This window comes from Hylaeus anthracinus, unplaced genomic scaffold (assembly GCF_026225885.1).
Source record: "Hylaeus anthracinus isolate JK02 unplaced genomic scaffold, UHH_iyHylAnth1.0_haploid 12000, whole genome shotgun sequence".
In the NCBI taxonomy this organism is placed as follows: Eukaryota; Metazoa; Arthropoda; class Insecta; order Hymenoptera; family Colletidae; genus Hylaeus; species Hylaeus anthracinus.
Genome location: NW_026534347.1, coordinates 7,532,123 through 7,543,842, shown reverse-complemented (window position 1 = coordinate 7,543,842; position 11,720 = coordinate 7,532,123). Strand labels below are relative to the sequence as shown.

Sequence of the window (11,720 nt, the reverse complement as noted above, 5' to 3'; positions counted from 1 at the left end):
AATAAATGTCTGAGTAACGACCTGCAAAGTATTATGTAAATTAGCTAAAAATCTGCATATTATCAAATGTAACATTCACGTCTCGTTTAAATATTTGTATGTAATTATCAATTATTAAGAATTTCTGAAACAAATTATTATTACAAATTAGAGGACGGAATATTATGGTAACCACAAATCTCCTTTAGGTAAGCACGTTTTCAAGATTTTTAATTAATTTTCTAGTCAATCTTTCCTAATCAGTGTTCTTCTCCGATCTTGGCAGTGAATTTATGAACTCAGTGATCTCTGTCCTGAAAATCGACAAATATTCAACCATAATTTACCAGATTATTCCTCTCTTATTTATTTTATAAAAATAATTTATATGTTTTTACTAACCATTGACGTTTCCTCACGAATGGAAACACCGTGGGTGGCAAGAAACCATTGAATGGACAAGCAGCGGCTAGGCTGTACGCCCCCATATCTTTCCAAACCAACCAGTCCCCAATCTCGAGCTCTGGCAATAGCACATCCTTCACTATGCAATCCAAAGAGTCACACGTGGGGCCAAAAACAGACGAAGCAAATGTCTCGCATCCTTCTGGCTGAACAAGTGAGATACACAAGTTAGAAACTGATGAAACGACGTAGCTAACGTTTATCCACAAGGGCCCCTTACTCCTATTAACTAGGGGTGTGCGGAATTCCCGAAAATATTCAGGATTCCCGTAAAATGTCCGGGATTCCCGAGAATATTTGGGATTCTCGAGTTTATGCGGGATCTCGAGTTGATTCGGGATTCCCGAGAATTCACGAGATCCCGCAAAAATCTGGGATTCCCGAGAATATTCGAGATTTCCGAGAATATTCGGGATTCTCGAGTTTATGCGGGATTCCCCAAAATACACGAGATCCCGCAAAAATCCGGGATTCCCTAGAATATTTGGGATTCTCGAGTTTATGCGGGATCTCGAGTTGATTCGGGATTCCCGAGAATTCACGAGATCTCACAAAAATCCAGGATTCCCGAGAATGTATGGAATCTCGAAAATATTCGGGATTCCCGGCAATGTACGGGATATAGAATAATATCTGTGATTACCGAAAGTGTTGTTATTCTTGAAAATTTCAGCAATCCGAATGTACGGGATTTCGAAATTCCCGGGAATCCCGAACATTTACGGGATCTCGAAATTCTCGGGAATCCCGAATGACTTCGGGATCCCGGAAATTCACGGGAATCCCGGATGTATTCGGGATTTTGAAATTCTCGGGATTCCATCCCGATCCCGGGAGGAATTCCCGTCCCGACCGGGATCCCGCACGCCCCTACTACTAACACGTTGATCGCCAAGTCACCCAGAAATGGGTGACAGAACTTGGGAATTAAAAGAGTTAATTCCGCAGGTGAGACAATAATAAAAATAAATCTGATTAGGATTCGTGAATTTTATAACGATTAAATTATCTAATTTTCAATCATTTTCAGACAGGATTTTAAGATCGTAGAAATGTTCACGAGTTTCAGCTTGGCAGCCAACGTGTTGAAATAAATTTTAATTGAATAGGTTAATAATAGGTTAATAATAGGTTAATAATCGTACCACGCACAATGTAACAGGGATTCGGGACTTCAACTTCAACAGCTCATCTATGAAGGAGCTGTACACTCCACACGTGATGTAGTACATTCTGATCAGCTTCTCCTCCCTTAACAAGGTCTTCTTCGTGTGCAAACACGACGCCAGTGTAAACGCCGACGACACGTAGTACTGACCTGGCTCGCTGATGATCTTGATGCTGGAATCGATGTCCTCGATGGCTTCGTTAATGACAGCGGCGAACTAAGAATGTGGAATTATACTTAATAACAAGAATAAAGTCATAAGAGATCTGAGGCAGTATTTGCAAAATTCATCTAGCTCACGTACAAAGAGATATGTCGAAAGGTCTATCTAAATAACAAAGTTTGATGGAATAATGATGTCCCTTCATAGGGGAGCTAATTAATAACGTCACAGTTTTAAATCTCCTGGTCGAAAGCAATTTTTATTACGTATCGATCGTACTCGCTCAAAATCAGCAGTTCCAGGAAGTGATAGCCACGCGCCTCTTACACAGGATTCGCTGTATAATTCTCCTTGGAACTACTGCTTTTCTTATGCTTCATAATTCATTGTAGACGCAACTAACCATTTTTTTCTACAGTTGCATAAGTATTTCTACCCTCCACGTTTATCGAAGAAATTTCTCTAAATTAGATGCTAGTTTTGTTTTTAAATAAATGCTTCATTATAAATATGTAATAAATTTATAATGAGAAATTTATTTGGAAGCACCAAACACATCGTTTAATTTACACAAATTTATTTAATAAACACAGAGACACGAATGAGATGGCTATGCGTAAAACGTGGTCTTGTGAGTCTGTCTGTCTGTATAGAAAAATTGGGCTTACGAGGCTGTCTGTGTATAAACAAAATGATTTGCTTTCCAAACACCACCCCCGAATAAACAAAGAGATTCACTTGGTCGATGTCGGTGCCAGTGTCGCCAGAGAATCCCCCTCCGATATCGATCATCTGAACCTCGTTGCACCCGATCGTCTTGGCAAAGGCGATCAGCCTTTTACACGCTACGATACCTCTGCTGTAAGCAGCGATTTCGCCGCAGGGGCTACCAACGTGGAAACTGAACCCGTGCAAGGTCAATCCGAGGCTCTTCGTGAGCCTTATCAAATCAACGGCCTCTTCGTTCGGATCGCAGCCGAATTTCGTCCCGAAGCACACCTGTGTGACCTTCGCGTCGCATCGGATGCGAATCACTATCCTGTGAGAAAGGGAAAAGGCATTTTAACGATGGAAAATGGCAACGGTAACTGTTTTTTACCCTTACGAGATCAATAGCAAAGGAAATCGTTTCAAGAGATATCATACACTTGAAAATTACAAAATGCAACAAAAGTATGAATAAAACTGGTATTTACGGTCTATTTCCGTCACTTAATGTCAAGTCACTGCTCCATAAACCGAACATCGAAGCGTGTCTCATAATCCACAGCTTTTTAAAAAAAACAACGTAAAAGTATAGAATGCCATTTATTGTAAAAATACTTATACTCTATCGTAACGTTTCACAGAAAGACATTAAGCCCATAAATTTATATAATCTCTTGTTTAACTAGTTGTAAGCCTCATGTATAGCTTTATAATTCTCTTATGAGAGTTCAATTTAAGCTTAAATAAAAAAAAAAAAAAACTGGTATTTAAGTGAATTTGTTTCTTCCTTTTTAAATTGCCCCATTTTTTAGTTAAAGTAAATTTCAAGTAAAAACACTTGAAAGCGTCGGGAGCTGCTGGTAAAGAAATTGAAATATAACTCGGAGTGCAAAGGGTTAATCTGTAATACATTTATTATGTACAATTAGTGTAATAAGTATTCGTACAGGAACCGATTCAAAATAAAACATCATATATTTATATTATTAATCAATTTTCTGGCGAAGAAATAATTTACCAACATTCCTGCATATCTTTAGAGTAGACGTAAATTAAAGTTTATTACTTTTAATGTTAACTTACTATTTCTTTTCTTATTAGTTTTTATTTTAAATTGATTTTAAATTGCTGTACGAATACTTCTTACACAGACTGTATGTGATTTTCGTGCCACGAAATTTCTTCCCCGATTCTGAACATTTATCAACAGCTACTCAAAGATTGATCTTGAAATGAGCCCCCCCATACTTGGAAACCCTCTACTCCAAAACGTGTCTCGCGAATAAATTCATGAATTAGTATCGCATGAATTCGTATCACCCTTACTTAGCTTCTGGGAAAAGGTCTTTAATCTTCAAGAGCTCGCTCTCGCTGTCCGCGGTGGTCACTTTGACGTTCACCTTCTTGGCGAACCGTATGTGAGCAGGCAATTTCGTGGGGTTCGCGAAGATTATACGTTCCGGGGACACTCCGTGCTTCAACACCTGCTCTATTTCTTGCTGTTCCGAACCACCGATGTAAACGCAGTTGTAAATGAATGATACTTGGAAATAGATTAGATAAGACACCAAAGGACACCATACGTACTTCAGAAGCGCAGTCGAAGCCGGTGTTCATGTCCGCCAAGACCTTTATGACCGTCGCGTGCGAGTTGCATTTAATGGCTGCAATTTTTAACAAGTACTCGATATCTTTCGAGACCATATTTTATAATCGGTGACGTTTAAGGCGTCCAATTAATTATTTTACAAAAATTATCGCTGGGACCATTGAGGATTTTTTAACAAATTTTTACTAAATCATTCCAGAAGCTCATGCACGTGTCTCGCGTATTGTATAGTAACTACTATTGCTACTACGTCGTGAAAATTGATTCACCATCTCTTTATACTAGGAACGTCATTATACCATCGCTATAAAATTTCTGTAGTTTTTTTTTTTTTTTTTTTGTTTTACTAAATATAAACAGAATTTGCGACACGAACGAAGCTAAAATCGAGCTTCAAAATCGAAACTAATGGACTGGTATTATTTTAGCTGATAAAGCGCCTGTTTACGCTCTTGAATCCTCAAAAGGCATCAATCGTTGCTTCTTAAACAAAATTCAAGCAACGAAAGAAACGTATTTACCGTAATGAGGGAAAACTCTTGGCATCTTTGTGATCCAGTTCCGATGTTTTTCTACTATATCAGCTACATCGAGGATGTAAAAGGGATCCTCTTTGCTGTCGGTATCGATGATGCTTTTTATTATATCAAAGTCGTTCATTGTATCCTCAAATACTTTTGCGCCAATCGAATTTATTGTGAACATGGTGACCGATGCGACAAAGGCACGTTATTGTTTCCGTAGACAGTGAAGGACTGAAACAGAATAAATTTATTTATTTACATTAAAATTCATAAATCACATCGTAAGACAATTTTGGGGAGCGGAACCATGAATTTCTCCTGTAGTTGATAATTCAGTTCAATCACGTTTTCTATTTCAATTTTTATTTTTATTTTATTTAATTCGATTTTTTATTTTAAACAACTCTAAAAAGGCATAAATAAACCTCAAAGGGAAATAAATTTCACACGCAAATAATTAAATGGAATCTTTATTTATCTTCTTTAGCCATGAAAAAAAAATTAAATGTAGCCTTCATTTTGCATTCATTAACTGATTTAGCAAAGTGCTTAATTAAACAAAAGTGTGTAAATTATTATGTGTAAATAGACAGTGATTAAGTTACCTCCCGAAGTTAGAGTCTCTATACAATTTCCCAATAATGGCGTAGACACGAGCCTTATATAGGCATTTGTCATAAAATGTTATCAGTTAATGTGAAGGCACTGTATTTCCCTGACTGGTTTAACTTTCAAACCTCTCCACACACGATTACATTAGTTTACACGTATAGTACTGTCCCCTACAATTTGTTTTTTTCCAGTTTGTCCTTTATCGACTGGAAATTATTATTTTCACTCTGAAATGTACGCTTACTCATTAATCCTTATCTCTCATAGTTTTTCATTTTAACCAACGAATTTCAGGTGATTCATATAACAGTTTGTCCTCGAGTATAGAGCTACATAGTGTACTAATAGTATATATTTTTTAACGATACCAAATGACATATAATTTATGAACTTCGACGGAAATGATAGCAGGTAAACCTTGCATGCATAACGAATTAAGGAAAAATAATCGAACAGTCTTGATCAAGTTTATGTGAATTTTTTTTACGTTTATGTACTTGGGACTATTTTCTAAGGTGGGCATCGAATGGATATCGTTTAATCTTTGTTGTTTTTGAAAATGCTCTCGCTTTTCCACTTTTACTCTCCGATAACAATTGTCATATAGGATGAATCGAAAGAATAATATTAATTTTCGAAGATTTTCAAACAAAGTTACAATTTTTGTACCGGTCATAAAAATTAATTCCTCATTAATACCAAAAACATGACTATTTTTCATGCTTGGAGGAACCTGCATGGTAGATAAAAGAAAAATGGACTTGCACTGTGATAAACAATATTAGATATCATATACAAAGTTGAAGCGTTAGAATAATTATTTCGTAAATTCTGGGCGACAGCTAGCTTAGAATACCTACTTGCTTTATGAAAATAAAAATTATGATGAGATACGTTATTTTTTTAATTATTTTAATTGAACTACAAAAAATATAATAAAACTTCGAAGAATAAGAAAAACTGCTTATAACAAATTGTCTCATTTTCCTATTGATAGAAATACTACACTCCTTTAATACAAATTATAATTGAACATGAAATTACAATGAATTTTCTGAAAGAAGCTTTTGCTGAACCATTTGTGTTTTATTAAAAGACTGCCATATGGCCCTCCTTTGGAAAATCCTTTATTATTAAAAAAAAAACCTGTCGATTTACATCCATATACAAGTACCGTTATTTATTAGACACACAATTCTTGACATAAAAAAATTTACTCGTGGGTAGGGGCACCGAAAAACGTTAGTAATATACTGAGTTTCAGGGTTAGTGGCGTCATCGGTGGCAAAACGCCCAAGTTTGTAATGAAAATAGTTCTCGCGATTCCTATAAGATGGCGCCACTGATATACTTTAATCAAATTATTTTTTTATCTCTGATAAATACACGATTTTATTAGTTAATATGTCAAATTTGTCATTTTTATGAATAGTTTTTTAATGCAGCAATAATTATTAACCTTTTAGTTAGTGATATCATCTGACAACAGTGAGTACTATTTTCACTAAAAACTTGGACGATTTCCCACCGATGGCGCTACTAGTACTAAAACCAGTATCATTACTATATTCAAAAATATTCTTAAAAATGAACAATTCAACATATTAACACATGCGCTTGCCATTTGATTGTCTATTACATTTATTACTTTATTTAAATTGAAGTTAATTTTAGGAAAAATACGTTGTTACGTTTATTGCAAATGGTGATTACAGGTCCGCAGTCTGAACCCAAACCTGAATACATATGTTTGATAAGTTGAAATAATATATTGTAGTGTTATAAAGCAATGAATCGTATTAATCATGCATTTATGAGAAATAAAGAATAATTTATAAACATATATCAGTGACATTATCTTATAAAAAAAGATGGGAATTATTTTTACTACAAACTTGGGCATTTTGCCACTAATGGCGCCACTGATATTAAGCTACCAAACTATACTAATATCCCTGAATTTAGTATAGTTCAGTGGTTCACCCTTCCTTGATGGCTTAGCAAGACGTGCATAGAATGTCATCTAGTAGTAAAAGTGGAAACTATAGTCATTCCTAACAGACAAGTGTTGTGCGGCAGACATAAGGAAACAGTCCGCGGACGGGCTCAAGAAGCATTCTTCATCCTGCCTCATGGTACTCAACGGAACAGATCATTTTAGCTCCGAACAGTATAAGGAAGTAAATTTTACATATGCCGCTAGTTCACTGTAATAGTAGTAACCATCAGATGGCGCAGTAATTTGAACACTACTTGAATGCACAGGAGTTTCCAAGCTCTGGTGTGGTCGGCAGCAAAATGGCAGCGAGCGACTCTATCACAGACGATAGCCTTTATCCGATTGCAGTTTTGATCGACGAACTAAAAAACGAGGATGTCCAGGTAATTCGAAAACTGTTCATAATCGTTATTTCACGATTGCACGACAATCGGCTTGTTTCACCGTCCATAGTCACAGGACAAAACATAGTGTCAAGGTAGCTAAAGCGGTAGCGTACCACTGAATAAAATATTCTTTCAGTCGGCTGTCAGTTTACCGTCAACGTTTTGCTTTGTACGTTAGTACGTCTGACAGTATAAACTAATCATGATATAATGCTTTCGTCGAAAGCTTCGAGCTTATAAATATTTACTCAAACAAATATTATGTTTAGAATACCATTCCATTTGAGAATTCGTTTGAATTAATTGCAAAGGATTAGCTTAGCACTTTCATGAGATTTCTTTTGTTACAGTTACGGTTGAATTCGATAAAAAAATTGTCCACGATTGCTCTTGCTCTAGGCATCGAACGGACACGTAGCGAATTGATACCATTTCTAACAGATTCTATGTATGATGAGGATGAAGTCCTACTAGCACTGGCTGAACAACTTGGGCAGTTTACTCCTCTTGTAGGAGGTCCGGAATATGTACATGTCTTACTGGTATATATTATTGTTTATAATCTTATACAATTAGAGTACCATTAGAAATAAGATTTTCAACTTCTAAGAATTTTCTGGAAGAATGTTGAAAAAGTATTCATATGATTAATTAATACCAACGAAATTGTGTTAATGTTTTTAAAATTTTATAGTAGATACTAAAATGTTGATTATTTGTTTATCAGAACACATAAACAACTTTGATAACCTCCATTATGCCTATGATTTAGCTACCACCATGATGAAATACATTCACTTCTGAGAAATATGACTAATCCAAGAAGTGTATGATATATTTTATAACAATGAACATGATTCAATTATTTTTATACATATATTGTCATAATGAAATAAAGTAAATAATTCCAAGTATTGTTTGTAGAATGAAAATTTGTGTAATTAAGAAGATGATATGTATCTTATGAATGTTAATGCTATTTAAAATATTGTATATCTTATCTTGCATTTCTTAATATACAACAGTATAATGTTTACATGTACCTTGAAAGGCAGAATGAAAATTGTATATTATTTAATTTATTAGTTATAATGAAGAATTTATTTTCATTCAGCAACCTCTAGAGACTTTAGCAACAGTGGAGGAAACCATTGTTCGCGACAAAGCAATGGAATCTTTAAGAACAATTGCTGCTCAACACAGTTCAACAGATCTGGAAGAGCAGTTTGTTCCTTTGATACATCGTTTAGCTACAGGAGATTGGTTTACGTCAAGAACATCTGCATGTGGCCTATTTAGTGTTTGTTACCCTAGAGTTAGTCCATCAGTGAAAGGTAAGAAAAGCTTAATTTAAAAATGTGGGAAAGCAAAGTTCACTTGTACAAATATAGAGTTGTTTGTCTTATCTTCACAGCGTGTTTACGAAATCATTTTCGTAATTTGTGCCAAGATGATACACCAATGGCACGTCGATCTGCTGCTTCAAACTTAGGAGAATTCGCGAAGGTTATGGAGATTGAATATGTAAAAGCAGATTTAATTCCAATGTTTGTCATTCTAGCTCAAGACGAACAAGTAAGAAAATATATAAATTTCACAATTTAACGTTTTGAAAAGTTCCAGCGGGCCGATGCACGAACCCTTTGCAACGGCCCGCTGGCATCCAAAGAGTTAAAGGGTATATTTGTAAATTTTATAAATTGTTAATATGTACAATATGAAATCACATAGGATTCGGTGCGTCTTTTGGCTGTTGAAGCTTGTGTTACCATCGCAGCCCTACTACCACAAGAAGATGTAGAACAATTAGTTATGCCTACACTTCGTCAGTGTGCAAGCGATCAGTCATGGCGTGTGCGTTATATGGTTGCTGATAAGTTCACTGATGTAAGTTTCTTTGAATAGATGTGTATATCGATTGTTTATTGATTTTAATTCTTATTTATTTTAGCTTCAAAAAGCGGTAGGCCCGGAGATCACAAAGACAGATCTCGTACCAGCATTTCAAGTATTATTAAAAGATATAGAGGCTGAAGTACGAGCTGCAGCCGCTGACAAAGTTCGTGATTTCTGTCAAAATCTTGACAAATTCAGTCAAGAATCTATTATCATGACAAACATACTACCAATAGTCAAAGAACTTGTGTCAGATCCAAATCAGCATGTAAAATCAGCTCTAGCGAGCGTTATAATGGGTCTTAGTCCAATACTTGGGAAACATAAGTGAGTAAATATTGTATATCTAAATATAAGTTATAATTAAAACTGTTACATGTTGATGATAAAATATTCACTGAATCCACAGTACAATCGAACATCTACTACCATTATTTTTGTCACAACTGAGAGATGAATGTTCAGAAGTACGCTTAAATATTATCAGTAATTTAGAATGCGTTAATGAAGTCATTGGTATACAACAGCTTTCACAATCTCTTTTGCCAGCTATTGTAGAATTAGCTGAGGATACAAAATGGCGAGTAAGATTAGCCATTATAGAGTGAGTATTTTTCATGCTACATAATTTTACAAATGCAACACAAGATGATAATAAATATATAATATGTACACATTTTTAGGTACATGCCGCTACTAGCTGGACAGCTTGGAGTTGAATTCTTTGACGAAAAATTAAATTCTTTATGTATGACCTGGTTGGTGGATCACGTCTATGCTATCAGAGAAGCAGCTACGTTAAATTTGAAAAAATTGGTAGAAAAATTCGGACCCGAGTGGGCACAAAATACAGTAATACCTAAAGTGTTAGCAATGTCGAGGGATCAAAATTACCTTCACAGAATGACGTGTCTGTTTTGTATTAACGTAAGTAACGTTACAATACAATATTTAGTTTATATGTAAATCGTGTTTCCATTTGTTATGTGCCTTATTACAGGTATTGGCTGAAGTATGCGGTCCAGAAATAACGACGAAAGTGATGCTTCCAACTGTCCTCGGAATGGCTACTGACAATGTTGCTAATGTACGATTTAATGTTGCGAAAACTCTTCAGAAGATAGGACCTTATCTTGAGCCTAGCGCAGTGCAGGTTCAAGTAAAACCTGTGCTTGATAAGCTCAATACAGATAGCGACGTCGATGTGAAATATTTTGCTTCAGAAGCAATTGCAGGCATTGCAGGTAAAACTTATTAAATTTAATTTGAACCGTTCGTTACGAAAATGGCACAAAATTATTCACAGTCCCAAAATATATACTTTATTTGTTATTTTGCATGTGTAATGTGTTCCAGGGTAGGCTGAACAAAAAGAAATTGCATTTAAAATTTACCCTTCAATATTCAACTTCAACCTCAAGAAGTAACCTGCCGCAATATTTACACTTACACATGGCAACAGGTAACATTATTGCACAGTCAGAGCAGATTTTAATGTCGAGAAATATAAACTTCAAATTAGTAGTTCATATTAAACGATATTTTAAGTTCTGTTGTATCTGTATATCTATAATTATATTACTTATTAAATATTCAATTTAATTTGTAAAATGTATTTCTTAAGCGTACCTACTTATCTAAAAAAATAATATAATAATAAAAGGTACCTCAGAATCATTCCTGAAATCAGACACCTTATCATAATCTGCTCTTCCGCATTCACCAATCGAAAATTTACTTTTGTCTTTTAATAATCAGTATTTTAATTTGATACATTCATAACATTGTTAAGTATTGTCTTTGTAAACATAACAATAAAATTAATAATCAATAACATGCTTTCGTTTGGCTTCTTTTATTTAATAGTCAACTTACTCGAATATCGTACAATTCATATTATCACAGCTTATCACTATTTCCTTCTCTTCCTATGTGAACATGCAGTAACACGCGTACGGTTAATATTGATACACATTTATATTTCATATTTCTACGAGAATATAGTGAAACTATTTTATTAAAATTAAATTATAGTTTAATCCCAATAGATAATTAATCTAATTACAGTTACTTTTTATGATCATAATAATTGTCACTCGATCTAATTTCAATACATTTATTAAAATTAAGTTAAGCGCTATTTTTAAGTTCTTTCCGCAGAGTAATGAAAATAATAACAAGAATTCGTCTCGTTTGAAATTTCAGATGTAA

At 34.7% G+C, this 11,720-nt stretch overlaps 2 protein-coding genes across 6 annotated transcripts in view; one reads left to right on the top strand and one right to left on the bottom strand.

Moving 5' to 3' along the window:
• Positions 1-80: 80 nt before the first annotated feature.
• LOC128890472 (ornithine decarboxylase 2-like) overlaps positions 81-11,720 on the bottom strand; it is a 107,023-nt gene continuing 95,383 nt past the window's right edge. Inside the window, exons 1-8 of one of the 3 annotated variants that reach the window (XM_054148991.1) lie at positions 5,222-5,380; positions 4,614-4,847; positions 4,071-4,147; positions 3,810-3,982; positions 2,514-2,814; positions 1,590-1,829; positions 382-590; positions 81-293 (exon numbers count right to left, since the gene is read on the bottom strand). In XM_054148991.1, coding sequence (XP_054004966.1) covers positions 236-293; positions 382-590; positions 1,590-1,829; positions 2,514-2,814; positions 3,810-3,982; positions 4,071-4,147; positions 4,614-4,797 — 1,242 coding nt within the window. In that variant the 5' untranslated portion in view covers positions 4,798-4,847; positions 5,222-5,380 and the 3' untranslated portion in view covers positions 81-235. Of the gene's footprint in view, positions 294-381; positions 591-1,589; positions 1,830-2,513; positions 2,815-3,809; positions 3,983-4,070; positions 4,148-4,613; positions 4,848-5,221; positions 5,382-11,720 lie in introns of those variants that run through there. The other 2 variants (XM_054148992.1, XM_054148994.1) reach the window with 2 other exon arrangements.
• LOC128890465 (serine/threonine-protein phosphatase 2A 65 kDa regulatory subunit A alpha isoform) lies at positions 7,250-11,186 on the top strand. 3 transcript variants are annotated; one of them, XM_054148968.1, is made up of 11 exons: positions 7,250-7,408; positions 7,494-7,610; positions 7,964-8,155; positions 8,728-8,947; positions 9,028-9,188; positions 9,345-9,500; positions 9,565-9,836; positions 9,919-10,113; positions 10,193-10,436; positions 10,510-10,753; positions 10,866-11,186. In XM_054148968.1, the coding sequence occupies exons 1-11, from the start codon at positions 7,361-7,363 to the stop codon at positions 10,868-10,870; spliced, it is 1,854 nt and encodes a 617-aa protein (XP_054004943.1). In that variant the 5' UTR covers positions 7,250-7,360; the 3' UTR covers positions 10,871-11,186. The 3 variants fall into 3 exon arrangements, with proteins under 3 accessions (XP_054004943.1, XP_054004945.1, XP_054004942.1); XM_054148970.1 differs by having other exon boundaries at positions 7,256-7,408; positions 7,497-7,610; XM_054148967.1 differs by having other exon boundaries at positions 7,285-7,610; positions 10,871-11,186.

Coding starts and splice junctions, on each gene's coding strand:
- LOC128890465 (XM_054148968.1), top strand. CDS start 7,361: ATGGTACTCAACGGAACAGATCATTTTAGCTCCGAACAGTATAAGGAA. Junction 8,948..9,027: donor AGTTAGTCCATCAGTGAAAG/GTAAGAAAAGCT, acceptor TTATCTTCACAG/CGTGTTTACGAAATCATTTT. Junction 10,114..10,192: donor GTAAGATTAGCCATTATAGA/GTGAGTATTTTT, acceptor ACACATTTTTAG/GTACATGCCGCTACTAGCTG.